General features: G+C 48.8%; 10 protein-coding genes across 10 annotated transcripts; 4 read left to right on the top strand and 6 right to left on the bottom strand.

Moving 5' to 3' along the window:
- Nucleotides 1–1473: 1473 nt before the first annotated feature.
- UREG_04265 (uncharacterized protein) lies at nt 1474–2370 on the bottom strand (the record flags this gene model as incomplete). The annotated part of the gene is made up of 4 exons (XM_002544702.1): nt 1474–1551; nt 1639–1891; nt 1976–2104; nt 2291–2370. The coding sequence occupies 4 exons, from the start codon at nt 2368–2370 to the stop codon at nt 1474–1476; spliced, it is 540 nt and encodes a 179-aa protein (XP_002544748.1).
- Nucleotides 2371–2914: 544 nt separating this feature from the next.
- On the bottom strand, nt 2915–8528 carry UREG_04264 (uncharacterized protein; the record flags this gene model as incomplete). Its single annotated transcript, XM_002544701.1, has 3 exons — nt 2915–3670; nt 3736–4002; nt 4059–8528. 3 exons carry the CDS (start codon nt 8526–8528, stop codon nt 2915–2917), a joined length of 5493 nt encoding a protein of 1830 aa, XP_002544747.1.
- Nucleotides 8529–9289: 761 nt separating this feature from the next.
- UREG_04263 (uncharacterized protein) lies at nt 9290–9904 on the bottom strand (the record flags this gene model as incomplete). Its single annotated transcript, XM_002544700.1, has 3 exons — nt 9290–9427; nt 9481–9834; nt 9893–9904. 3 exons carry the CDS (start codon nt 9902–9904, stop codon nt 9290–9292), a joined length of 504 nt encoding a protein of 167 aa, XP_002544746.1.
- A 1225-nt stretch (nt 9905–11129) lies between these two features.
- On the bottom strand, nt 11130–11795 carry UREG_04262 (uncharacterized protein; the record flags this gene model as incomplete). Its single annotated transcript, XM_002544699.1, has 3 exons — nt 11130–11286; nt 11336–11516; nt 11702–11795. 3 exons carry the CDS (start codon nt 11793–11795, stop codon nt 11130–11132), a joined length of 432 nt encoding a protein of 143 aa, XP_002544745.1.
- A 2389-nt stretch (nt 11796–14184) lies between these two features.
- On the top strand, nt 14185–15056 carry UREG_04261 (uncharacterized protein; the record flags this gene model as incomplete). The annotated part of the gene is made up of 3 exons (XM_002544698.1): nt 14185–14445; nt 14516–14820; nt 14882–15056. 3 exons carry the CDS (start codon nt 14185–14187, stop codon nt 15054–15056), a joined length of 741 nt encoding a protein of 246 aa, XP_002544744.1.
- Nucleotides 15057–15809: 753 nt separating this feature from the next.
- Nucleotides 15810–17858, bottom strand: UREG_04260 (uncharacterized protein; the record flags this gene model as incomplete). Its single annotated transcript, XM_002544697.1, has 6 exons — nt 15810–16139; nt 16197–16498; nt 16583–16745; nt 16800–17072; nt 17134–17514; nt 17583–17858. The coding sequence occupies 6 exons, from the start codon at nt 17856–17858 to the stop codon at nt 15810–15812; spliced, it is 1725 nt and encodes a 574-aa protein (XP_002544743.1).
- Nucleotides 17859–18398: 540 nt separating this feature from the next.
- Nucleotides 18399–19037, bottom strand: UREG_04259 (uncharacterized protein; the record flags this gene model as incomplete). The annotated part of the gene is made up of 1 exon (XM_002544696.1): nt 18399–19037. One exon carries the CDS (start codon nt 19035–19037, stop codon nt 18399–18401), a length of 639 nt encoding a protein of 212 aa, XP_002544742.1.
- Nucleotides 19038–19470: 433 nt separating this feature from the next.
- Nucleotides 19471–21021, top strand: UREG_04258 (uncharacterized protein; the record flags this gene model as incomplete). The annotated part of the gene is made up of 1 exon (XM_002544695.1): nt 19471–21021. One exon carries the CDS (start codon nt 19471–19473, stop codon nt 21019–21021), a length of 1551 nt encoding a protein of 516 aa, XP_002544741.1.
- Nucleotides 21022–22286: 1265 nt separating this feature from the next.
- UREG_04257 (CCR4-NOT transcription complex subunit 7) lies at nt 22287–23913 on the top strand (the record flags this gene model as incomplete). Its single annotated transcript, XM_002544694.1, has 2 exons — nt 22287–22815; nt 22949–23913. 2 exons carry the CDS (start codon nt 22287–22289, stop codon nt 23911–23913), a joined length of 1494 nt encoding a protein of 497 aa, XP_002544740.1.
- Nucleotides 23914–25427: 1514 nt separating this feature from the next.
- UREG_04256 (peroxisomal copper amine oxidase) lies at nt 25428–27602 on the top strand (the record flags this gene model as incomplete). The annotated part of the gene is made up of 3 exons (XM_002544693.1): nt 25428–25881; nt 25944–27194; nt 27259–27602. 3 exons carry the CDS (start codon nt 25428–25430, stop codon nt 27600–27602), a joined length of 2049 nt encoding a protein of 682 aa, XP_002544739.1.
- Nucleotides 27603–27840: the final 238 nt, after the last annotated feature.

The raw sequence follows: 27840 nt of genomic DNA, 5'->3' as shown, positions 1-27840 counted from the left end.
GTCTACTGCCTACTTAGCATGGTTGATGTGCGTATGTATGTATGTAGTTATGTATTGTACACGAAGTTTTGGACCTGTCCGCGTCCTGATTAGCGCTCTATCTTCACTGCATCGCTTCCCCGTGTCAACTTTACGCGATGGCTTCACAGAATGACTGTGGCCCAGCCTGGAGAGAGGGCGCTTGCCGCCCTCGTTGCCTCTCTTCCGTCATCTTCCCCCCTTTTCTCATTTCTTTTTTTCTTTTTTTTTTTCTTTACCTCTTGCCGTCCTTCCATTCTCACGCTTGTTTCCTTCCGCTCTCAGCATGACATTCATGATGAACAGACCAAGAAGCACTTCATCATACACATACAGTAGATTCTGGATATGGAATTCTTACACAGTATGGCCATGAGCAGCAAGGCTGGGCGCCGCGATTGAAATGAAGTATGGGGTACAGTACACAGTTAGATAATGAGATGACAGATTAGTACCTGCTTCACTGAGCTTAAAATACTGAGAAAGACGATGGTAAAGCAAACAGCAGTCTGGGACTATGAAGACTACCTGCTGCACTTTATCAGCAGAATTTACCTAACATACAAAAGGATGACCAAAGATATAGTCATAGAACAGGTTCAAAAAGAATAATAAAACCAGCATTCAACCCACGGCCGGAATTCACTGCCCACTCCCTACCTGAGGCGCAGGAGCGGGACGCATAGCAAGATTCTGCACGCCGTTGATACTATCTTGAGGGAATGGAAGGCGGGTAGTATCCCCTACAGCGTCACTAAACCACCACCGCATGAGCAGTTCCCAATTCTTAAGGCCCTCGCTCCCACGGATGTCATAAATCGGACTTTTTTGAATGCCAGAGGTGTTTTCCGTCATAGTAGCCTATCCCCTCAACCGGAGGCGAGTGCCTTTTAGCGGCTTGGCAGCCAAATACAGGCACTTGTTTCTTATGGCGTTCAATAGCCAATAGAGCTTCATACTAAAATACTAAGGAATTGATTGGTTAGCAATCTCATTAAAAACAACCTCCCAAGGCCTACGCGACGTGTTGCTAACATGAAATTTAGGATCCTACACTTGGTTCCCGAGCAAAAACCTCCCTACATGAATTTCCACATGAAATATGAGATATACAGCCTACCATGCCAGCCAAGAAGAGATCTCTGGGTCAAGTATGAGGGGAGTGAAATCTCTAGCCTATTCTTGGAGCCTCAATCTCACAGCCTATTGATCTGACAAGCCTATACACATTGTTCAGTCCTTTTATATCATCCAAGAATATCAACTATCCGAAATTCCACAAATCTCTATGCAGAATCTAGGCAAAGGATGGGGTATTCTGTTCTTCATGAGCACTGCCACCATCGACAGCATGAATTTGATAGATTAGCTAATCAATTATACAAATTCCTAGCTTGTACAAACTTTGTCCAATCAGCTTCTATAATCTTTGTATTGTGATATTGCCCTAGTAAACTACGCTAAAAGGCACTCGCCTCCGGTTGAGGGGATAAGGATGCGAGCCTGCCCACCATAGAGGGACAGGACTTCAACCTACGTGGATCATAGATAAGTCAGCACAGAAGCCTGTGGAGAAGTCTCACATCAGGGAAAGAAGAATTGAAAATGGGATCAACACACTGGAAAGACTTCATGTTGCTGGTAATAATACAGACCCATTCTCCAACGCATGAAAACAAGAATTGGGAGAATTTCACTCCGTTTCAGCTCTTCGTCGGGCTCTATATCCTGTACGACTACACATTTGCAGTGCGGATACTTCTCAGAAACTGTTTGAATCCGATTGGTTGTGATCCAGCTGTATTCTGCTCCATCCAACTGAGCATACTCAGTCAGGTTGACGTGTGGTTTTTCTCGGTAGCATTGGACAACACTGTTCAGAGAAGGGTTAGTTAACTAATTGTGATATTAAAGCCATGGCAGACTTGGAAGAAACGCGCAAGATCAAGAGACTCACTAATCTCGCTGCCAAAGCGTGTGATGGGAATTATCGTGCCACAGCAATTCCATTTTGGTTGAGAGATTCGAAAGCTTTACCAGCACATCATCATTACTGTCCGACCTATCTTCGTCATCCTCATCGTCACTATCCCCAAAAGGGTAGAAGGAGGTAAATGACTTAGAGTACCCATTTTAACGGAGTGGTTTATAATAGTTGTTACTATTGGGGGGCGGTGGCTCGAGGTCCAAGGGTAGCAATTTGATTCCCAGTTGTTCAAGGGCATTATTCGGGATAGAGCGCTTGAATGCATTGACTGTCTTGTACATCGACCTTAGAAGTGGGATCATGACCTTTTTCTTTTCAATCGCCTCGTGGTGAGTGATTTCAGGCTTTGCTTCTTTTCGCGCCATATTGGGGTTGGGAGGAGACGAGCGACGGAGCGATCAAGAGCAAAAGACCCTACAGCCACATAAAAAGAAAGCAAATTAAAAAAGCGGGGTGATAAAAACCATTTGAATGAAGGTATAAAACAAATCAAAGGTACAGGCAAGAAAGAATCGAAAATGTACCCACAGAACCATGGAAAGAATCATAAACACAACATAAGGCATTATTTAAAAGGAGAAGTTGAAAAATCCTGCACATCCACACAAGAAAAGTGAAAAGAGGCAAATATCAAAGTTGAAACATAGCTCTTTGTCATCACACCCTCTATACATCATACCCGCGATGCCACAGTCCAAATAAAGAAGAAATGGGAAAGGATGAGCCATTGTCATGGAAGATATCAAAGTCATTAAAAATCCACCCCCAGGATCCAACCCTCCCTTCAGGGGACAGTCAACCTAAAAGTCCGAAAGGTTATAACCAGCCACCCGCCCATATCTTTGTTGCCATGACCCATAGGGACTGCTGGAAGTCATAAATAATAACTGTAAGAATTTGAATTTTGGTTTAATCTTTCTGTCCCTCGTTTTCCACCAGCTCAACCACTATCTGGCTTCTCTCGTGTTCAGGGTGTTGCATGCAGATTTTCACCGTACGGGGAACGGTACTGAAGCCAGTCGATAAGCCAAGTCCGTTCGACGAAATTGTATTAGAGGCAGCTTCGTTAAAGCTACCAGCCATCGATGCCAGTGCCGACTGGGTTGAACCCCCAACACTATTGTTGCAATTTCCACCGTCATCTAAAAGGCTCACACCTTTCCCGGCAATGACCTGTCTCAAGCGGCCATTTATCGCATTACGAATTTCGACAAAGTCGTCGTGAAAGAGTATAAGGAACTTCCCATAGAGACAAGCAGAATGAGCTTTTCCGACAAACTCCATGACCACGCTGCGACTTACGTCGCCATGCTTGTTGACGTAGACTGCACACTCTTCAAAAGCCACTAAGAACTCACTGTCGCTTAAACGGAACATTCCCAGTGGTCGAAGTTCTTTAATCCGGTTGGCGATACGTGTAAGGGGCGCTTGAGCGTCGGGCTGATCGGATCGAAGATTTGGTACCGACCATGGCTGCTTTTTGTCGAGAGTGAGAACCTCAACCCCCCGGGAAGTAGAAATGGCGAGAGATGTATGGAATAAGTTAATGCTATAACTGTCCGCAGGAATGTAGAATTCATCATAATCACGGAAAAAGTCAGTATGGCCTCTGCGCAAGAAGCGAGATTTCACGGAGGATGTCTTTTGAAGGACAGGTTCCAACACCTAAAAGCCAAATTAATAAACCTGTATAAGGTAGCGGGGAAATCAAAATCGATGCAAATAAATACCTTGAACGTCGAAGAGATCCCGTCGCGCTTCTTATAAAACACGAGGGCACGATCTTTCATCCGCCCAGCGGCAAAGAAACCAACTTCTCGATTGCCGGATAATTTTTGGGGGGCACGGCGTTGTGAATCACCTTGCGCAACGGCCATACCTCTCTCTGGGCAGATGGCGTCGAGATGATACGCGATTAGTGACTTATCAGCAATCAAAAGGAATAAATTGAACTCCTCAAACACCGATATTTGAGTCACCCTTAGCATTCCAATTACCTAGTCCAAAACATTAGAAAATGCATCTGCAAAAGTTCGTCCACAGGAAGCTGTACCTTAGTCCAACCACGAGGATCGTCATAATCGGATATATAAACACCATAATCTGTACCAACCGCACACATTTTGCGGCCGTTCGGCTGTTGGAATACGGTTGCACAATTAACTGAGGCCCGGCAAATCGGTAGGGGGCGGGATAAATTGTTGGCGTATCGCCTTTCAACTTCTTGAATGGCCCGATCTAATGGTGTATCCTTGATGACTACACTCTTGGAGGCAACTGCGAGCTCAGAGTAAGCAAAGGCCGAATCAGATAGCACACGTAATCTAAAGGGCTCCGCATTCTGGGCGTAAAGAGAAGCAGCATGCTTCGTCTTTGCTTCAATAATTTTCTCGCACCATTCCCGTCGGCTTTGTGCCGAGTTGGCGTACAAGATATACAGGTCTGGTTTTCCAAGGTGTCTGATTTTGAAAGGATAAAGTATCTTGTCATCTTTGGACGAGCCATCGATAGCGGAATTAGGCACGATGGTCTTATTAGAACCGACAGAAGCTCCAGAGCTGGTTGAACTGCTTGTATTAGTGTGGTTCAATGTTCCAGGTCCGGTACCCTGCTTGATAGGCGGGGCTATAGTCGTTATGCCCTTAACGGAGGATTTCATCACAGGATCATCGTTCGAACTCTCCAGAATCAGTAGATCCATGGGAATTGGGAGTTTGGAGACATCATATGTCTCGTATTTGACGGACCTGCTGACATCTCGGTTGGTTACGATCTTCGCTAAAACAAGATAATGGTCGAACAGAATGGCGCGTGTATCAACCCAATTGAATCGTTTCGTCCTAGGCCGTTGCAAATCACCCTGATAAATGATTTCACGACCAAGGTGCTCGAGATTGAGCTCCACAAGTTGTTTCATTTCTGGTCGCAACTGCAATTTCGCGCCAAGTTCTCTCAGGCTCACTTTCTTGGACATGTCGCCTACTTTATTATCGCATTCCATGGCTACCAGCTTTATCTCCTCAATGGCTTGCCACAAATTCGCCTTCTCCTCACAATCCTTGGGCATGTTCTTGTGCACTGTAGACAAAAGCAGTGTGTACCGTTGGATCCGTGTGATAGGAGCTTTTAAATAAGTATCCCAAGTTAGTCTGTTCGACATCTTATTCTCTCGCGCCTGGTTCAAGAATTGCCTAAAGAGCAGATTGGTTTCCGCTTCACGTCTGACAAGGTAATTCGCAGTAGGGAAAGTAGCTGCATAATCAACATATGCTGCTTTAGCCTTTCGTATCCATTCTCGGAAGATATCGCTAAACCCAACAATAAAGGGGCCCTGCTCCTTTTGACGATATTTCAGCTGAGCAAGTAAGTGATTTTCGTTGACCCTCTTGATTTCATCAACTTTACCGAAGACGTCCTTCAAGAATTTATCGCGGCGTTTAGGATTTATGATAGAGGGCTGCGAGTCAGATAGTCGATCCCGATAAAGCGTTCGTACAACATCCAATTGGGAAATGAACGAGTCTTCTGTCGTAACAATTTCATGTAAGTTGTTTTGGCGTTCAATTTCCTTTTTTGAATGTGTTGTGAAGACTTCTTTTCCGATCTTGTAGAAAGTAGCCCAGTCCTCAGCTTTCTTCTCAGGTTCCATTATTTGAGATTGCAGATTAATCTTCTTCAATGTCCTCATACAATGGTGAGAGTAACATCGGCCAAAGGGTTCGGCTTCCACATCATGAAGGCGAGAAGAGTAGCAACCTCGACCGGTAATTTGCCATAGAACTCCAGAGAGCGTTTCCGTTCCAAACTTGACCCACTCTTCATCTTGGATCAAAGCGCCAGCTTCAAACATGTCCTTTACCACGCGTGCGCCGAGGGTCTCAGCATCAGCAGTGTTCATCGTAGGAACTTTGTGTGTAAACAACGCAACAATCGCATCCACAACGGCTTGTTGCTTTAAATCAGTTTCATCCTCGCTCAGGTCCTTTACCCAAGCTACGATAGCACTTAGAGCCCAGGGTTCCGTGCATTTTTTGAATTGCTCAGAGGAGAGCTTCGCCGGGTTGAATTTCTTCCTTCTGCCGGCAGGAATAGCCGGGAGGTCTATGGGCACCGAAGGGCTCGATATTGAGGAAGAGTCATAACCTTGTTTGATTTTGACCTTGTCCGCATCAGTTTTCGACCGAATGATCGGGTCAGTACGGGGTGTTGTGGTGTGCCCAGTAAAAGATGTCGATCGTGGAACGGTTGAAGATCCCGCGTGGGCTTGGGCGAACGCTTCCGGTGTAACTGGATACTGAGGCTGGGAATATTGATCATACGTCTCCTGATATGCTTGTTCGTGATTTCGATAAGTCCCAGCAGGTATGAGATGTGACGCTAATCGAGTGTTCACGGGCGGTGGTGGCAAGGGGCGTGAGCTCATTCCAGGGTGAAAGAAGAGGTCTTGAGGTTCACCTTCTTCTGGCGTAGCACTGAAGGAATTTTGTTGGGCTACCCTAGCCGAGAGAAGCGTCTCATCACCGTCATCAAAACTAAGTCTCCTGGAATTAAGAGACGGGTCCGATAAGCCGCCAGTACCAAAGGTATCCACTCGCGCAATAGGGTTCAATGTGGGAAATGGGTGAATAGACTCGTCATTAATATTCGGATACTCATAATCCGAACCGTTTGCTTCCTCCTCCAACAACTCGTTTGAATCGTGGCGGGATTCAGACGTCGGTGCAAGATGTTCATTACCAGAATATCCGTATTGCAACTGGGCATCATAGCCTCCGCCGTAGAGCCCCATGTCGTGACGATGAAAATCGCTATCGCTGCTCGATTCAGCATTTCCGGCAGTAGAGAGTGGAGGATCATTGTGCGATGAATATGGAGCAGTCATCGATGTTTGCGTACTCCTCCTCGCGCGTATAGCCGCTTCCTCCGCTTCGGCCATCTGTAATGCTGCCAAGCCAGCAGCCGCTTCAGCTTCACTATCATCGCTGTAGGCTGTGTAATTGACGTATTGTCCAGTGCCAGTCGAACTGATATTTTCATGACCGTTAGTTTGGCCTTGCGTAAAATCCGGAGATACTCGCTGCGAATTTCGCGGACTGCCAAAACCCTCATCGGCTTCCTGGATGGGTGGTTGCTGCTGGATGGAATGATTGGCACGTGAACTGCGACGCCTGGTACTTGCTGGTCTTCCTTCCATGACAGCCGCTTCCACCTCTTTCATAATATCCTCGTAGCTCATTTCATTTTCCACTCCACCGTTGAAGGCCACATTGACATTCTCGTGGCCGATCCTTTGTTCACTGGGCGGGCCTGGTAACGGACGTGCTTGTGGGTGACGGGTAAGCGTGTCTGTACGTCGCGGCGATGAAGGCTGACTTTGATGCACTGGAGGTATAGGGGCAGAGTCCGTCATGGAAATTCTAGATGAAATAGAAAGTGATGTCGGTCGATTATTAAATGCGGGCTCCTCGTTCAGGGGACGATAGGGAGGTAGTCCTGGCATAGTGTCTTGTGGGCTCGGGGCATGGGGAGGAGGATTCGGCGAGGTATGTTGAGATGGAGAGGCGACCGAGTAAGAAGTATGAGTCTGGGAGTGTTGGAAAGCATCGTTCGGTGTATATGATGGAGTAATCGCAGAGGGAGGAGGCGGTGGGGCTAACGTAGAGTATCCTGGTGCGGGAGTAGCAATAGGGGACGTTACCAAATGTTGGGAGATGCTCGATGAATAGCCTAGGGGTGGATTTGCAGAAGAGCTGGGCATCTGTAGAGGTGGATAGGTATTATATAACGGCTCATGGGGTCGAGGAGGAGGAGGCGGAGGTTGGCCAGTAGATTGCGGCTGAGGAAACTGAGGCTGATATTGTGAGGCAGGGGCGTAGGGATGCGGTGTCTGGGGAGTCTGCCATTGAGGATTTGGAGATGACTGCGACGACTGGTATGAACCCGTTGGCGATTGGTAGACGGCAGGATTATACTGCTGATAGGCCTGGCTTGCGTACTGTGGAATGCTAGTCGCGGAAAACGCTTGGGGGTTATAGCTCGACTGCGACGACGTGGGAGGAGATGGCTGCGCGAATTGCTGCGGGTTATAGGCAGGCTGGCTGGGAGACGCTGACGATGGCGGTTGATATTGGTGCTGATATCCCGACATGGCCGAACCGTGCGACGACGCGTGGCTCATCACAGAGTGCTGAGAACTGCCAACAGAGAACTGAGAATGTCTAGAGCTGTGTGTTCTTTGTGAGCCAGTTCCACCAACGGCAGGATATTCCCCCGTGCGGCCGGACTGGTCCTGGTGCGTGCCGTTCCCGCCGACGGCTGGCTGGTGATCGTGAAAATAACCTGCGTCGTCACCGGACTGATAACTCGGGGTGCGTCGCAAAGGCACCTGGTGCTGCTGGGGACCGAGCTGAGAAACAGACGAATACTGCGCGTGCGACTGCGACCTCGATGGCACCTGAGATTGAGAGCCAGAGCTGCTGCTCTGACTGTAGAAGCGCTGGGGGATATTGTCTTGGTACGCCATGGCGCAATGAACGATGAAATCGGCTTATAAACGCATCCAAGCGTTCAAAGAGGGCGGGATCCCGACAAAACGCAATCCCTAAAGAATTTTCTGGGGGAAGTGGAGGGCGTGTAGGGGTCCGACATCGATGGGACCATGCCAAGCAACGAAAACGAGACAGTGGGAAACGCTTCGGGGATGCCGTTGGGAGGAGAGACGCTCGTGACGGCGGATTCGGGCGGGGAGACAGAACACGGCGCAGATAGAGGGCTGTGGCTAAAGAATGAATCCCAGTGGGAAAATCGCAGCGCAAACGAATGACATGAACGACGATGAGCAGGCGGACAAGGGGGCTGACGGGCCACAAGTGACGGGAGGTTGTGACTTGGGACGTTCGCTTTAGGTTCGGTCGCGTTGGAGCCTCCTTCAAAGCGGCTTAGCGCCGGCTTTAGTCAGCCTTAACCCCCGCAGTTCCTTATCTAATCTCGGCTGACTCAGCGTTCGCTACATTGGGAAGGAGTGCAGTTCACGACAGTCCGGGTTCATATGGATAATGGTAGACAGTGACATATATAAATACAGCTGGGTGCCCAAGAAACCAAGCCAGCTCCATCGCTCAAAGCACCAAAAATGCAATCCTTATATAATCCGTAACACCAGAGATTGATGCACCCAAGCGGCAAAAGATTCAAACTTTCTGACTCCGACCAAACTTTCCCACGGCCAACTTTCAAAGCGTATATAAGTGAGGTCTGTACTTCGTATGTACGGTGTGCCGTTAACTAGTCATCGCCGTCGTATTCGTACTCCGAGCTCGGGGTATAATCTCCCTTCCACCGTACCTCTTCAGCCAGCTTTTCCGGGATGACATATCTGGCCGTTAGAGCAAATCGAAGCTCCCCGTTCGGCATCACAGAGTGCTACACCATTGTCAGTTGTCGATCATGGGCCGGTCGTTCGAGGATACACATACCTCGTAGTACTTTTGCAGATTGGCACCGTGCATGACGATCATATCACCATGATGGAGTTCCAGGGAACAGATGGGACTCGCCTCCCTTCTCCTATTACTAGATCGCAAAGCCCCAAGGCGGGTCCAGTATTCGGCGCAGGTGATTTGCTTGCTATCGTAGAGTGCCTTTAACTCGCGTCGCTCAGCTTCCATGCAGCAGCTTGGCAGAATCAGATCGTTAGGTTCGACCCTTTGTTTCGTTTCCTCCGGGATCTTAAAGTACTTCTGCTTCAGGCGGATGTTCATGGTCGCCGGGGCTCCGAGGGACAGCGTTACGATAGTTGGACCTAGTGTGTCCTCGCCATCATCGTGGTACTAAGTGGGTTAGATACCTCCAAACCAAAATTCTATGTATGAGCCTTGATGAACTTACTCCAATTGACATCTTTTCAAAATAACCCAGAGTGAGGAGCTCGTTGGGCTGTTGAAACTCTGCTGCCGGCACCGTTTTGCGAACAGCCCAGGTTAGACGCCCAAGCGCTCTAAGTAAGAACGGTGGTGTTTCGCTGAATGATTTGGAATCAACCGCGACTATATATTTGTAGGGCATTCCCTGACAAATGTAAGGAACCATCCAGAAGGTACCAGGACAGACGGCGACTTACAAAATTTACGGCAAAGTGCGACGTCAATGTTTCTTTCACTGAATCCCAAACTATCAGCGGATATATGCAGCACAAAAGGGCTAGTTGACCACTGAAAAAAAGAACTATTGGGCCCACTTACCGACACTCTGTTGAAGCTTATGCCGTCTCAGGCCTATATCTTCCATGCATAGCTCCCTGAACAAATCGTTCGGACCGCCCTCGCGACTATTAACGGTGTTATTAGCAGCAAAATGGGTTAGAAGATTGCCCATTCCCAAGTCAAACGTATCCAACCGGTAATTTCGTAGATATTCAATACGCGGGCGGTGCGGAAGCTTGTTATTAGCTGGGTATCTGTGGCCAATTGCGCCCATCTCGAATTCGGAGAGGATTGCCCTTAACTCGACTGGATCCGGAGTACCAAAATGAGAAAAGCCACACCCGGAGTCATCTAACGGGCAGACCCAGCCATTCCAATATGTCCTTGCAACGCATCTTTTGCATTTCGGGCACACGATCCCTTTCCACATCACTCGCAAGGTTCTAGAGTACTTGTTACCCTTGGGGAAGGTGGAGAGAAGATCGGGTACCAGGCTATGTTGCGGCCGAACCAAACATGGGGACTGGCATCTCATCTTAAGAAATTCCGGGGCGAACGTCAACTCTTTTGGTGGTTGTCGACCGTCGATAGTCCAGAACTGGGGACAATTTGGTGTTAAACACATCCATCCTTGAGCATAAATTTGATAGTTTGCCTCGCCACAGGCAGCGCAGATTCCACGCTCTGCGGGCTTAGCATCCATGCGTTCAGCAACAGGAAGTGGTCTTTCGAGGCCTTTAACCGCCCACCAACTTGTCGACTCGAGATTGAGCTTTTCGAAACGGACTTGCGCGCCTACGTGACCGTTGACCTTTTCGCACCAAATATCCGTCACCCGGAAATAGTCCATCACGTTGTACCGATGTGGGACCTTGGTTTCGCATATCTCATTGTTATCACCTGCATAGATGTTACCATCGTGGTCAAGGCCATAGCTCGTTCAGAGAGAACATACCGATAATGAGCATGACAGGAATACCATGCTGTAGGTTGAACAGTAAAGCCACATAGGCATGATTCTTGTCGTCAACATCTTTCTTGAGGACAAGTTCACCATTCTCTTTCCCACAGCCTCCGCCACTATATATGAGTTAGTGAAGGAAATACCGGGTCTGTAACACAAACTTACACCCGAGATATTATCACTTCGTGGTCTAAATATGCCCGTTTACCGGCATCTGCATCTATTAATACACCATACGCAATGCCGTCTGAAAAGTAACAGCCTCCTTGAGTTGAGCGAAACCATGGCAAGGCGTCGCATAGCTCGGGGCGGTGAACGGCCCACGCAGGTGGATTTCCAGTTGCCTCTGGTCGTTGTGCATTGTCAGGTAAGGTAGCGATAGGTGATCTAAGCGTGTCACGACTATTAACGGAAGCTCCATCTGACGTGCTTTCGGATCTTCTAATGTACGATGTTATCTATTCCCGTTCGCCACTACAAATAGCAGTTAGTATATATACAAACCTACTATTTTTTTATATCAGAACTTACCCTTTCTCGGCTTCCGGGCTTTTCTTATTCCGCCATTTTGAATAGCCTGCTTCTTGTCGCTGCTTTGATCCACAAGCACCTTAGCCTTAGCCATGGCTTCAAGAAAACCAGTGGATAGAAGGACGGGATGTTGAGGTTAATATTGATAGCCCGCAGCTTCTGGAGAAACAAAAGAGTATATCCCTTTTGAATCAGGCCCGTACAAATATGGCGCTTTGTATATCAGTTTCTGCAACGAGAGATTGTGTTAGAATCGAGAAAAACTGGGCGATTAGTTTGAAATCCTTGGGAAACTTGACAAGCTAGAAAACCATGCGAGGGAAAGCAAAGCAAGGAGGACGACCCCGGAAGCCGAAAGGGTTTATGTATATATAGCAAGTGGCGCTAAGGAGCTGTTGATCACAGCTGCAATACAAGCATTCACTGAACGGTGTAATGAAAACAGGGGGGTTAAGTGACGAGGGTGCGAGAATAGAGAACAAAATGTTATAAATGACTGTAACAAGTGCAGAGACATATTCACGATATCAAGAGGTATATATCCCAGTAAAGAGATCGAGGTGAACGGCAAGAAAAGGGTATCAAATTACTCGAACAGGCTTGGTATAGGTGGTATTGCTCAAGGCACTATACTGTGCTCGAAGCACACGGGGAAGAGAGCATTCATCTCTCTTGGAGCGTAGAACGATGACTATCAAAAGGCGTCAACACACAGAGTAGCGATTCGACTTACTAGTTTAATTACTATCAGCAATAGGGCCTTTTTAGCATATACTGTATGGCGCCGGTAGTTCCGGACGCCTTTTTAAATCTGCGGCTAGAGTTGTTTTTGTATGTCACAGGGCTTGTTATCGGGCGTAGTCTTTGGTAGATAATCGAGATAGTCGGTGATAGTTATGGTATTGGTAGCGAAGCGATATTTATGTTTGTAGAGGAGTATATGGTGAAAAGAATACAGGACGTACTCGAGATGACTGTATTTTGACTCCCATCGCGGCCCGGGAGTAGGAGAGTTCGCGTCGAGTCCGAGGTGCGTATGACATATGCCATATTCGAGATCCATGGCTGAGTCGCTTCGTCGTTCCATCGTTTGGTTTGGCTTTCGCGGCATTATTATCTCAAAATATAAAGGTTGAGGATATCATCATGATGTGTGCGACCAAAGAAAAAGAAAGTTGTTTTGAGAGAAACAGAATAATAATAAACAGATCCACGGAACACTCCGATCGGATAAATTCTGGACATATGATTAGCCGATAGGAGTGAGACTCTGAGATCTGATGCTCCTTCAACACCATGGTGTGTTCTCATCGCATCGATCTGCCTGCCATCGCCAACCGCAAGCTTGCAAGGCTCAAGTCCAAGTCAGCAAGCGGTGCCATCCTCTGCTGAAACAACGACATATAGAAAGAAGTTGTAGCTGGGTAAGAAGCTGAGGTTTGGGGGGTATATATACCCAAAGCTCCCTTCATCGCATCAACTCCATAGCTGATGTGATTTTCGTCTCATTCACATCAGAAAACTGGCTTCATGGAACTTAGCCCCCTTTGGACCTTGAGGAGTAGTGAATTAATGGCTCTCTTTTGACCATGCTGGATCATTCACTGGGTGGATGTATTTCATTCAGAATGGAATTCCCCATGACAGGATCCGTATTCTCTGGACTCCGTAAAGTAACTGTTGACTCGAATCTCAAGACCTGCATTCATAGTGGTTCAGCCTTCAGGACGAGACTGCTTGACGAGGATCCAAGGCTGATGAGAACCGCAGGCAGCAATACTGTGAGATGGAGAGTGGCTGAGATCGTGGGTTCTCTGCCTGCTGGGCGAGAATCCCTGTGATGCTCATTCGTCCCTTGTCAGAGGGAGCCTAGTCAGTTCGTTAGTTCGTGAACATTGGACGAGAAACAAATCATAAGCGCTGCAGAAGGTCGCATCATCACATCTCCATTCGCCTCACTGCGGTTTTTGCTGGATCTGGGCGCATCAAGTTTTCGTCCTTTTGTTTTCACTCCTTGCCTGTCCACCTTCATTGACTGCTCCTCTTTGATCACCACGGCTGTCTTGTAGTTACCCTGGCTGTAAGCTTCCCACTTCCGAGTCCTTTTCCTTGGGTCCACCCATGATTCACAACTGACGAGGCGTGCAGCCTTAGATTTCCCAGTGCGTCTTTGCGCTTTGCCTATCATTTCCCAGACTCTACATCTCGAAGACGAACGGTATCTGGCCCTTCCCCTCCTCTGCTTCTGCCTGACTGCATCGTGACATGTGTTTTTCCACCATTTGTCCTTCGCTCTGAGACAATCGAACGAACCCAGAAGAAAGACTAACATCAACCTTCATTATTAGGACTCGAGGCCTCTTTGAAATACCTCTAGAGCGATTGCTTGTACCCTCGGCTATTGCATATTCCCTTTGTTACGGTCGAAGACTTATATCCCCCCTGCCCTCGCCAACTCAACCCAGCCTTCCTCGCGGCTCATCATGGCTTCTAATCGTATCCGCCGCATCGCCAAAGAACTCGCAGACATCCACGATGACAGCCACTCTCAGGTTACCGTCGATCCGGTTGGTGGCGGGGATGACTTGACACATTTGAAGGGCTCTTTTCGGGGGCCCCCTGGCACTCCATATGAGGGCGGGACGTATCGCGTTGATATTAGGATCCCTGCCGACTATCCGTTCCGCCCTCCGATCATGAAGTTTGACACCAAGTTGTGGCATCCGAATGTCAGCAGCCAGACTGTAAGTCTGTCTATAAATCCCAGAATCCAGGCGCCAAAACCAATACTCACGTCATATTCTCTCTGCACAGGGAGCCATTTGCCTTGATACGCTCAGCGGTGCCTGGTCCCCGGTCCTCACGATCAAATCTGCCCTGCTCTCACTTCAATCTCTGCTCAGTACCCCTGAGCCTAAAGATCCCCAAGACGCGGAAGTCGCAAACATGATGCTCCGAAACCCAAAGGAATTCGATCGGGTTGCACGGCAATGGGCCGTCTTGCATGCAGGTGCGCCACAAAAATATATCGGCGAAAGCAGTGGCGGGGCTACCGCGGCGTCAATCCGCGAACGGGAGATCAAGTCAAAGCAGGAGCAGGAACAAGAGGAACTTGCTGCGTATGTTCCATCAGGTTTCGGCGCTTTTATTTCCGCTTTAGCTAACTGGGGTTCATGATAGATATGAGGGATATAATAAGGACCTTATCGACCGCTTTTGCAGTATGGGGTTCGATGTCCCAAGGGTTGTTTCCGCCTTCAAGTACGTCGGCATCGACCGAATGGATGGAGAGGATTACGAGCTTGAAGAGGCCTATATGGGAGACATAACCGCTCGTCTCCTTGGAGAACCATGAAGGCATTGAGGGGAGGTTTTTGGATGTCATGTTCTTACTCTCCCATGGTTTGCCTTCTCAATTTTGGCTCCGATCATTCCATATTTCTCTAATGATGCATGTGCTCCATTTACGTTGTCAATGACCATGAAGCAGATCGACGAAGGGGGCGGATAGCGAAAGGTGTCTGGCGAATCGTTTACTGGCGTTCCTCCTTTTTCTCCTTTTTACTTATTATTTTTTTTTTCCCTAAAGAGGGCAAGGAGGTGTTAGCATAGGTGGAACTTGCGTGTTTCACTCTGGCAAAGCCGTATAATATCCTATGGGGTTCCTATAGAGCTGTATGCAATGCATAGGAAACATAGACCTTGCTATCAAAAAAAATCTTATAAAAGTCCATTAACAAAATTATTTTGATGGTTTATGATGTGCTTCTCAAGGAAATGAATCAATGCTGGGAGAATGGGACGAGATGCAACGGTTTGTGCACATTCGACGAAAAGGGCAGTATCGAAGTGGGATGGGCCAGGATCATGGAAGGTCAGCCTCCTTGTTCGTGAACTGGACTGAAAAGTGTAAGATGAATGAGACGAAAACATTTACCAAGTGAAAGGTGTGACGAAAACCCTTTCCAATTTGCTGTTCTAAAATGATCATTGAAAAATTCAAAATGGTGTATTTCCAATGTGCGTCTAGACTTCTAATGGTATATACAATGGCAAGCAAATTAAATAAAAATTTGCCCAGTTTTCTACTTTGCCGCTCAATACAGCTTTAAATCTTTGCGCCAGCTCTGCGTCTCGCCTCTCGCTCCCGGTCTCGCAGCAAGCGTCTCAAGATCTTGCCGCTTGGGCTCTTCGGAATAGCGTCCAAGAATTCCACGCCCCCCTTCAGCCACTTATGTCGTGCTTTGTGGTCTTCGACGTATTTCTGGATGGCGAGTGCCGTCGCTGCATTATCTAACCCTGCTGATGGACTCTTGACGACGAATGCTTTGGGTAATTCGCCGGCTCTGTCATCAGGGACAGGAATAACAGCGCAATCCGCAACGGCAGGGTGGGAGAGGAGATGGGCTTCAAGCTCCGCTGGGGCGACTTGCAAACCCTAGACCTTTGTTAGACATGACCATTTACTTATTTGCAGCAGAAATGTGCCACGTACCTTGACCTTGATCAATTCCTTTATTCGGTCGACGATGAAAATATGCTCCACGCCGCTCGGGGCAACGCGGACGACAGCTTCATCGCCAGTACGCATCCAGCCATCATCAAGGAATGTCTCCTTGGTTGCTTTCTCATTGTTAAGGTATCCCAGTACGACTGACGGAGATTTCACAACCAGTTCTCCGGGCTCATCGTAGCCTGTCAGTTCAACACCTTCGGGCGACATGATTTTACATTCGAACCCAGGGACGATTGAACCGGACGAGCCGAGCCAAACGTCATGCGCACTTGTAGTGCAAACTACGGTGCAAGTTTCGGTCATACCTTTCAAAGGGGACAATTAGTTATCGGTACTCCGCATAGTGAGGATAGAAAGGCACAAACCATATCCCTGCCTAATGGACCAAGATGGTTTCCATTGTTGCATTTCTTCAGCAGGCTCTTTGCCCAAGGGAGCAGCTCCTGTGAAAATACTCCTTACTGCGCTCAAATCTCGCTTATCGCATAATTCTTTGCTTCTCAGCATCGCAAGAATAATCGGAGGCACCTATTGCTCTGGTAAGCAAGAGCAGTATGCAGGCGGGTACAGGGCTGAGCGTACCACAAAAAGTGTGGCTATTTTATATTTCTCAACCGTATCAAGATACTGATTGAGGTCAAATTTGGGCAAAATGATAATCTGGTCACCGCGGTAGGGCCCAGCATGACACATAACCACCAAGGAATAGATGTGACTCTGAGGAAGTAGTCCCAGGCCTACGTCCGTAAAGCCGTCTGTGCCGGCGGGTTTCAAAGACCTTCTAAAGGGCGCTTCAAATGTCGCTATTTGCAAAGTGTTGGCAATGACGTTCCTATGGGAAATCATTACGCCTTTCTGTTAAGAATGTAAGTACCCGGTCAAGCATCAGATCAGATAGCGTCGGATTGCAACGTACTGGAAGACCGGATGTTCCACTGGAGTAGCACAAAAACGCCGTTTGTTTTGCTGCTTGACCTGGCGCAAAGTTCAATCGTTCCAATTTTGGTAGTGAGTAGCCTTCAACAATGAACTGCTCTAGGGTCCTCATGCCCTCCGGGACCTTGCCAGCCCCTGTAAACTCGACGGGAAGATCCAAGATATAAATTCGGTTTCTCGGGATACCAGCTTTCGCAGCTGCTTCTAGGGCAGTTGGCAACGACGGAATACATGTGAAGAGACATTGAGCCCCAGAATCTTTCAATTGGTAGGCGAGTTCAGGGCCAGAGTACATGGCATTGGCGGGAGACGCGATACCACCACATCGGTGGATGGCCCAACAAAGCACGAGAAAATCGATCTAAAGGCGGGAGACCAACATGAGAAACCAGGACCAAACACAAATAACTTCGATGAAAAGGCATGTACCGTATTGAAACTGTAGATTCCCACCACCTTCTGCCATTCTGTTCCCCTGTTGGGCTGCCATCCAAACTCCTTCGCCAGGGCTCGAGCAAGGACATCAACGCGTTCGGCCACCTTCGCAGAGGAATAGGTCCGCCCGGTCATTCCACAGGTGAACGGGTGTTTCGACGACGCCAATGGGTGCCGGCCATGCTTGTCGTCCAGCATAAAGTCACACAGAGCGACATCGTCTGGGATCGGCGGCAGTTCTTCTGTCCAACTCGGAGCGCGGAAAACCATGGTGAGCACTGATCAGACACGAATCTGGATGACTTCGAAATTGAGATCCCAACTAGAAACACCCAAACCGAGAGAGATGAGCTCCCAAAAAGAAAGCCATCCTGCCGCCTGGACGCAGCCCCATTCCAACCAAGCCCGAGGTCCAGCAGTCGTCGCTTGGTCGGTTCGGCAGTCAACAGCGCCAGTTGCAGAAGGAGCGCCAGTGCCAAGCCATGTTGTGATTGGTGCCCGGCTTTTTATTTGCGGGTCCTTTGTCCGTCAGCGGCGCTGATTGGCTGACTCCCCTCATTCCGATGGGCTGTTTCGGGAAAGCACGACCGAAGATAATGGGCGGTGAAATAGACGGAATGGCTTTGTCGTTTCTAGAAAGAGCTCTATGCTTGTTTCGAACAAGCAATTCGGATAAGTCAGCTCTTTGATATAGATAGAATTGAAGAAGATGAACTTGCAATGATGAATTGCGCGCTGTCGCCATCCACTCTCCTATTTACACGGCCCTGCGGTTAAATAAACCGCCCAATCTTCGCCTTATCCGCTAGTCTATGGCGGTACGTTGACTCTCTTCCACATGCCAACGTGTAAAATCCGCTCTTCCTCCCATGTTCCCATGCTTTCATCAGTCACGAATCCCATACGCGCGTACAATGCCTCCACTTGGACTTGCGCATGGACCAGTACCAATCCATTCCAGGGTTGCTTATTGCAACCAGCAGAGACTACCTCATGCTTATGCTCTGCCGCCCAGTCCAATGCTGTATCGACCAACTTGCGACTCAATCCCATACCCCGGTAGGCCGGCAACAGTCCAACCCTTGTCAATTTGACGTACGGTTCCTCGGGTTCGGCGTGACGTTCCAACTGATGACTTGCACCGCTGTCCCTAAGAAGGGTTTCATGAGACGGGTGCGGTGGCGGGACTAATCGTATTACCCCGATGGGGATCTGCTTGTCCGCCCGGCCATCATAAAAAACCCAATGCCAACTTCGTGGGTCATCTTCGTCGAATTCGCTCTCGGGGCTACATCCTTGCTCGTTCACAAAAATCATAGTGCGAACATCCATGGCGTCGTTGAATACGTGAGGATTGCATGATGGAGCGGGGTTGGAAGGTGTCGGTCGGCGCAGCGCGGGACCAGGCGGAGGGACCAGGAGGGTTGAAATCTGCAGTTCTGATCTCATTGTTTTGATTGCGCGGTCAGCAGCGGGTTATGAAGAAGGCTCCACTGGGGGAGGGAGTAGATGTATCGATTGCGGTTTAAAAGGATGGCTGGCTATCCAGCGACAGCCTTCAAGCCAGCCGAAAGAAAAAGACCAAGAGAAGCTGTCAGCCGAAGGGCGGAGATAAGATTAGATCAAATATTCCTGGACGTTTAGATTTATAATCCACTTTTCGATGCCCATCCATCAGCATCTGACAAATTCACTATATATTAGAGTAATATATTAAAGCTGAGATTTTCAACTAACTGGATATTATCCTGGGAGAAACGATCTTCTGCATTGAACTGAATTTTTGGGCTGGTTTTCTCATTTTTACCACCCCGCGTTGCCCCTCCTCGCGCGAAAAATTTCTATTAGCCCCTTCCTCGTCCTATATACGTCGCCATTCACCATGTCTGAGCAATCACACACAAATAATCCTCCTCACGCCGAAGAAAGCGAAGACGCATTTCTCGATCCCGCTGAGGCCGATGAAGAAATCCTCCCAGACGATGACCACCATATGGAAGACGCCTCCGATGATGAAGACCTCGAAATCACCCTCCAAAATGATTCCACTGCCCACTTCGACAAACACACAGATTCCTTATTTTGCATCGCGCAGCATCCGGTGCATCCATCCATCGTGATAACCGGTTCGGGAGATGATACCGCATATATCTTCGATTCCACGTCCACTGATGACAGACCTTTGTTGCCCAGCAGTTACGAGACAACTCCCCAACCAAGGAAAGAAAGAGAGTCGCTTGAGCCTATCGCGCATCTGGACGGGCACACAGACTCGGTAAATGCGGTTTGCTTTACAGAGCCGCTGGGGGAATACGCGCTTACGGCCGGATTAGACGGGAAATTGAGAGTCTGGAGGGATACAAGTTCTTCGTTGAATGGGTTGTCGTGGGAATTCTTAGCCGACACGCAAGAGGTGGAGGAGATCAACTGGTTGGCAGTTTGCCCTGCTTCGCAAAATACAAGTGAAGAGAAAAGGAATGTGATAGCGCTGGGCGCGAATGATGGAAGCGTATGGGTGTATCGAGTCGATAAACAAGATACGGAAGCACCACTCTACTTGTTAGCGTCATTTTTTCAACATACTGCATCCTGCACGGCTGGTGCGTGGACTCAGGACGGAAACCTGTTGGCTACGGTCTCGGAAGATGCAAGTTTCTACGTGTACGACGTCTTTGGTGCTGCTGCGGCTGCTGGTATTGTTTCATCCGCGGGTACACAGACCGTTGTTGGTCTAACAGCTCAGGATCAGAGATTCGCTGTAGACGGAGGATTATATTCTATCGCTATAGCTCCGTCGGGGTCTTTTGCTGCAGTTGGCGGAGCTGAAGGACATATCAAAGTTGTCGGCCTCCCGCGCGTGTTATCCGACTCCAACCAATCTTCGAAGCAAAAGGGGAAATCGAAAGGTGGCGCTGGAGCCCCATCCGCGGGTGGTGGTGCGGGAACATTGCTGGCCTCTCTCCAAGCTCAGTCGGACGGTGTGGAGACACTATCATTCTCTTCACCCCCCCTTACCTTACTTGCCGCTGGCTCCGTGGATGGTTCAATAGTTTTGTTCGATGCTGCTCATCGATTCGCCGTTCGACGCCATATCCGTGGTGCCCATGGAGAATCAGCCGTGGTTAAAGTAGATTTTGTTCGAGAAGGCGGGGCGGCAGCACGACCTACCGGTCCGGCATCTCCAGCATCGGGTAGACCGTGGTTACTAACTTCGGTGGGAATGGACGGTGTGGTTCGACGATGGGATACTCGTGGTGGAACTGCTGCAGCTGGATATGGCCTACTCAAGGAATGGAGAGGCCATGCGGGTATCAGTGAGAACGACGAAGGAGAACAGTCTGGGGGTATCTTGGGATTTGTGCATGGTGATCAAGGAGGGAAAAGAATAGTGACAGCGGGTGATGACGGGGTTGCTCTGATTTTTGAGGAATAAGCGTGAGAAATCAAAAGTATGGGCCTCCAAAGTATTCTAGAAATGTAGGCCAAGCACATAATCTAGATATGTTGGCATTACCACGACAGTGGACTAAACGAGAAAGTTAAAGAAGGCAGTTTTGTAACAATCATAAGCATTTCTCACCATCGAATGCTTTATATGTACAGAGGTGTCAAAAAAAGAGAAAAACAGAGTGGAAGCTTAATCAATGCATCTTTGATACCTATGCAAATATAAGGCCTCCTTTCACGAGTATTTTCCGACATTGCCAGGCGCTGGGTTTCCCACACATCCCGCAAAACCAACTCAGTCAGTGGGTATGTGTATAAAGGACTGCGCGGTCCACCCCTTCACAACCAATGATCGTCGCGTTCACAGGATATCGTCCAGAGTTATTGTCCACCCGCTAGCTGGGAGATCAATGATGCCCTTCCCCGTGATGTTCGTCCTTTATAAACGCCCATTCGTACCCGCAGTATAGCGCAAACGCAACCGTCGCAATTCCAAGGCCGGGGAAGCTGTTTCGGAGTCGGTTCATGCGGGAGAATGGCCCGCTATATCGCCAGGCTTCGCTGTAGGCGATGTCAGACCAGTTATCCCAGCACCAAGGCGTAGAATGCTAAGTATGAATATAAGTCTTACTTTCTCTTCCATGGATCCCTCTGAGCCCATATCGACTTGGGATTGGCTGCGGCTTTGAAGGTCTTCATGTCGAATCCGGTGAGGTTCGGGGGAGCCATTGTCATTGAGGGGCGGAAGGTAAAGCGCAGGCGCAGAGGTGACGAAAAAGGAAAAGGGAATTGGCGTATTCCGCGGTAAAATCACTGTCTCGTAGCAGTTCCTTTCAGTGAATTGAATCAATTGATTCGCATCCTCCGATGCCCTTCAATGGATGTTGTTCGAGGATGAGGTAAGCAGGATGTTGGACAGACTGCTCTTTCTGGGCTAGTCCCGATATGGCCAAGCCGGCACTGGGTTGGGCTTGGGCGATGGGCGGCTGCGGTGCAAGCTGTCGGTGCTCAAGCGATAACGTCTCAATTGTCAATGATTTTGGCCTGCAATCTTTGCCGGTGCTGTACGTAGCACTTGAACTGTTAACACACGTTTGAATTGCTCTAACTCATACTGTTTTGACACGTAGCCTGTCCGCGCAGCCCACCTGTTCCTCTTGCCGGCCCCTCTGGTTCAAAGATTCTTCATGCCCATCCCACTTCAGCATCCATATTATCCTGTGAGAGACCTCAAAGCATAAACCCCCTATCATGCCACCGCCTGCCGGTCGATACGGGCCGTCCGGCATTGCAGGCCCGTTCCCCCACCTCCAACAACCACATCTCCAACAGCAACAGCAATCGCAGCAGCTCCACAATGCACACCCACAGACTGCTAGTACCGGGATACCCCCTTCCTCCCTCGGTGGCCATCCTGGATTTGGTCCCGGCTCTTCGAATTCAAATATCAATCCCTTCTCGCTCCCTGGCGCGAATGGCATGACCTTGACCGGATTCCCTTCCACCGGGGGTGCGGGCGGTGGTATGCCTGATGGAGGCGGGACGGGCCTGGCGAGCCATGCTGCTCAAATGGGATTTTTGCGGGGCGCGCAAATGCAGCAGCAGCAACAGCAACAGCAGGCTCAGCAGGGGCAAGCGCATCTTGTGCACGATGGGCGCTTAGTGATGGACGGCAAGGCAGATAAATCAAGGATACGGGATGTATGGAAGCATAATCTCGCGCAGGAAATGGAGACACTGCGTGCATTGGTAGAAAAATATCCATATATCAGCATGGTAAGTACATGGACAAATCTTGCTTGAAAATGTGGGATTCGCACGAAAGAGACATATCAACAGTGACATTTGTTTTTAGGACACAGAGTTTCCTGGAATTGTCGCGCGGCCGATGGGTACTTTTACAACAAAAGCAGACTACCACTACCAGACCTTGCGGTGCAATGTTGACCTACTGAAAATGATACAACTTGGAATCACCTTGTTTTCGGCAGAGGGTGAGGTTCCTCCTGCCTATCCTGCAGATGGTACCCTGCAGCCCAATGGAAACCATCTCATTCCGGCGCCGTGCACCTGGCAATTCAATTTTACTTTCTCTCTTGAGAATGATATGTACGCACAAGAGTCCACTAGCATGCTAGCGAAAGCCGGAATCGACTTCACCATGCACGAGAAGAATGGAATCGATCCTCTGGAGTTTGGTGCTTTGCTAATGACGTCTGGATTGGTGTTATTGGATGACGTACACTGGATCTCGTTCCATTCTGGCTATGACTTTGGCTATCTGATGAAGATCATGCTCTGCAAGCCTTTACCTGACGATGAAAAAGAATTTCACAAACTCCTCTCGATTTTCTTCCCTTCCTTATATGACATCAAATTCCTCATGAAACATGCCGGTCGGAATCAGACTGTGAACGGGTCACCGCTCAGTCAGGGCGCTGCACAGATAATAACCAACCTGGGGCAGAAATCAGGGCTACAAGATATTGCGGATGAACTGGGCGTCAAGCGAGTAGGGATTGCACATCAGGCTGGCTCAGATTCGCTTGTAACAGGGGAAATATTCTGGAAGATGCGCCAATTGGTGTTCAATGGAACCATTGATGAATCGAAATATTCCGGTCAAATATGGGGACTGAACGGCCAGATACCCGCGATACCATACCATCCTAGCAACCAGCCCCAGCAAACTCCTAACCTGAACGGTGCCACGGTGTATTCGAACGCTGCGACGCCGAGTACACCAAACACGGGACACGCAGCTTTGAATAGCAATCAAACTCCAGTTCCGCAATCGCATATCAGCAGCAATGTTGGCGCAATGACTCCTGGCGGAGGTGGCGGCGTATTTGGGGCATTTCAGTTGGGGAGAACTTAATGACCGGGTAGGCACAGCATTTAGGTGAAGGGAACATTTGAAGCGGGTATTTGGTTCATACTTTCGCCCTTGTTTTTCCATGTCAGCATGCGGGAGCAGGCGCAAGTTGTGATCATAGCTATTTATTCGGTTCTACTTTTTGTTTCATTCTGTCCATGGTACTGGGTTTTCTCCTTGTTTGTATAGGTTGTTGCAGGCTGCCTGAGTGTGCTTTTTTTGCCTCTTTTTCTCTCTCGTGTTTTACATGCATCTGTGCAAGTTCGATATATCTTGGACTCTTTTTCACCATTCGTGCGTTCCTGGCGTATCCAGTGGTTTCTCATTCAAGTTGGAGTGGCGTACTTCTCATGAAAGGTATCCTGGCGCCAAAGACCCTGATTCTCCCCTTTAAATGTGATATTTCCTGTTTTCAGCCACCTTTATTGAACATTGACATTCATCTTATATATATTCTCCCCGATTTTCTGCTGTACATAGATCCCATTCTCCTATATGCATCCCATGCGGGGAAGGAGTGTGGGGTGCGTGTTGCTCCCCTCTTGCTACCCTATAAACTCTGGTGCCTGGGCATTATTGGTGAGGGGAGTCAGAGCAGTTGGGGGTCGTGATCTGGAACAATTTGCATGCCGAGTTCAAGGCAAACCATGCATCTCGCCGGCTATATATCCAGGCCTGCCTACAAGTGCGATCGCCGTCAGCAAATCTCCCTATCCTCATCGGTAAGGTATAGCCGGTTCCTTGATGTCTGCGTAGCACCATTCCGGCAATCCAATCCAACCCGCAAAAGATGTCCAACTCATCGATCCCACCAGCATCCGACTGTTACGGCGAGCGGGGCGGGGAGCCGAGATAGAGAATCTCCCGGCTGGTACCTGATACCTCCGAAATTGCGTAATTCTGTTAGTCGGGCGCGGTTCCTGATACACATTTCGTGGTCCGGGTCTGGCTTCCAGAATCGATCAAGGGGCATCCGCGCTAGACCCGATCAGGAAAAACAATCCCCCTACTTCATCTATCAATGTGGCTCGTCGGCGGCAAACGTATCAGCAGCAACCCATTGCGTTCGCCGTACAGAGAGGCAAAGAGGGCCTGAATGTCCTAACCGTGCTAATCACAAGAGCCATTATTGCCGATAGGTGATATCGGCGGTAATATCCCATCTCCCACGGACTGGAGATGAAGCTTCCAAGCCGTTGATCCAGATGCCCACAACCACAGCTATTTTGCTTGGGAGGATTCTCACCTCTATCCTAAAACTCGTACCCGTCGATGTTCCTGCTCTACAACTCTCCAATGGGGTGTCAGTTCTACTTTGCGGGGCCGGAGTTGGTTGCTTTCCAAACTTCAAGCTCGCCTATCATGCGGATAGTATGGCAGCTTTCCCCTCACGCCTTTGTCCTACATATAGCTGTCCTGGCCTTCTTACCTGTTCTCGGTCTCCAGCTATTTTTCCCCTACAGTGTTGATCAATTTCCTCTGGGCTATCCAAATACCAATTCAAGCCCCCTGCAAAGATGGTGCTAGATCGTTTGAAGCAGCTATCCCTTCATGTGGATGGGACATCTCCGACCCCTCATCCCTTTGATCCTCTCACCACAGCGGAAATAGATGCCGCTGTGGCCATTATCCGTGCAGAACATGGCTCAGTTCGATTCAATGCAGTCACGCTGTGGGAGCCGCGAAAGTCGGAAATGATGGCCTGGCTGGCAAATCCGCACAATGCTCCCAGGCCTCATCGAGTGGCTGATGCAGTGGTCATTGTGCCCGGTGGCAAGGTCTACGACGGCGTAGTTGATTTGACGGAGAAGAAAATTGTTGAATGGAAGCACACGCCGGGCGTGCAACCATTGATCACGATGGAGGACCTGCAGTCGGTCGAGACCTTGATGAGAAAGGATCCCAAGATTATCGAACAATGCGAGATTATTGGGATTCCGAAAAGCGACATGGACAAAGTCTATTGCGATCGTGAGTACACTTGAGCCTGTGGTGTCTGGCAAACGAAAACGAGCTAATAAATGACATTTCAGCTTGGACAATTGGATACGACGAACGGTTTGGAAATGGCGTCCGTTTGCAGCAAGCCCTTATGTATTACCGGCCCACTATCGATGATTGCCAATATGCTTTCCCACTGGACTTTTGCCCCATCTTCAACGCCGAAACCAAGGAATTCATCCATATTGATGTCCCACCAGTTCGCAGACCGATCAGCAAAGCGGCTCCCATTAACTATCATGTCGATGCAATTGAAAAGGAAGGCGGTTTCCGTAATGACATCGCTACAATCAACATTACTCAGCCTGATGGTGTTTCTTTCAAAGTCAACGGCAAGCACATCGAGTGGCAGAACTGGAACATTCACGTTGGCTTCAACTACCGGGAGGGTATCGTGCTGAATAATATCACATACAACGATAAAGGCACAGTGCGCCCAGTCTTTTACCGCCTTTCTCTGGCCGAGATGGTTGTTCCCTACGGAAACCCAGAACACCCACATCAGCGCAAACATGCTTTCGACTTGGGTGAATATGGTGGCGGATATATGACGAATAGCTTGACGCTTGGCTGTGACTGTAAAGGTGCTATCCATTATATGGATGCGGCTTTCGTCAACGCTGCTGGTGCAAGCACTATTGTCAAGAATGCTATTTGTATCCACGAAGAAGATGCCGGAATTTTGTTCAAACATACCGATTTCCGTGACGATTCAGTTATTGTGACTCGTGGCCGCAAACTCATTATTTCGCATATTTTCACCGCGGCAAACTACGAGTACTGCGTCTACTGGATCTTCCACCAGGACGGCACTGTGCAGCTTGATATTAAACTGACCGGTATTCTCAATACTTATGCCATGAACCCCGGTGAAGATACATATGGTTGGGGAACTGAAGTGTATCCTGGTGTCAACGCTCACAATCATCAGCATCTATTCTGCCTTCGTGTCGACCCCAACATCGACGGATCGAATAACACCGTCTTTCAAGTTGATGCTGTTCGAGGGCCTGGTGAAGTCGGCAGCGCAGAGAACAAGCATGGTAATGCCTTCTATGCCAAGAAAACTAAATTTAGTACCCCCAAGGAAGCCATGTCAGACTATGATGGCTCTACTAGCCGTACATGGGAAATGGCGAATACAAACAAATTGAACCGTTATAGCAAGAAGCCTGTCAGCTATAAGCTGGTGAGCAGAGAGGTCCCATCGTTGCTGCCCAGGGAAGGCGGTTTGGTTTGGAAGCGAGCTGGATTTGCAAGACATGCAGTCCACGTAACTAAATGTCAGTGTTATCCCATTGTCTCTTGATATTTCCAAGGGAATCCCAAGTCTAACCAACCTTGCAGATTCCGATGAGCAAATTCACCCGGCCGGCCGTCACGTTCCCCAAACGTCTGGCGAACCTTCCCATGGCCTGCCAATGTGGATCTCGGAAACCGAGAACGAATCCATCGAAAACACCGATGTTGTGCTCTGGCACACTTTTGGCATCACTCACTTCCCATCTCCCGAGGACTTCCCCATCATGCCCGCTGAGCCGATGACTTTGTTGCTCCGCCCTAGGAACTTCTTTGATAGAAACCCTGTCCTTGATGTTCCTCCAAGCTATGCGAGGACGCCGAGCCAAGTGCTCAAGGGAATAAATGGTTGCGGGGGGAAGTGTGGAGATGGTTCAAGCCGAACGGTGTAAATAGGATTTTGCAGAGCAATTTGTGGTTTCTTTTACCTCGAAGTTGAATTTGAAGCTGTATTTATGTTGCATCTTTTAGTCAAAATGCCCACTTATTCCACTTTTCAGAATCAAGCTCAATCAAACACTCATCTGACCAGATAATCTTTAACCATTCTTTATATGTTCAGTTCTTATATTTCAAGATTCAGTTGTATCACTTCAGGGCTATCTCTGGTGTGAGTTTTAGGTGTTTTTT

The sequence above is a fragment of the Uncinocarpus reesii genome, genomic scaffold (genome assembly GCF_000003515.1).
Source record: "Uncinocarpus reesii 1704 scaffold_2 genomic scaffold, whole genome shotgun sequence".
Taxonomy (NCBI): domain Eukaryota; kingdom Fungi; phylum Ascomycota; class Eurotiomycetes; order Onygenales; family Onygenaceae; genus Uncinocarpus; species Uncinocarpus reesii.
This window is presented reverse-complemented; position numbering and strand designations above follow the sequence as displayed.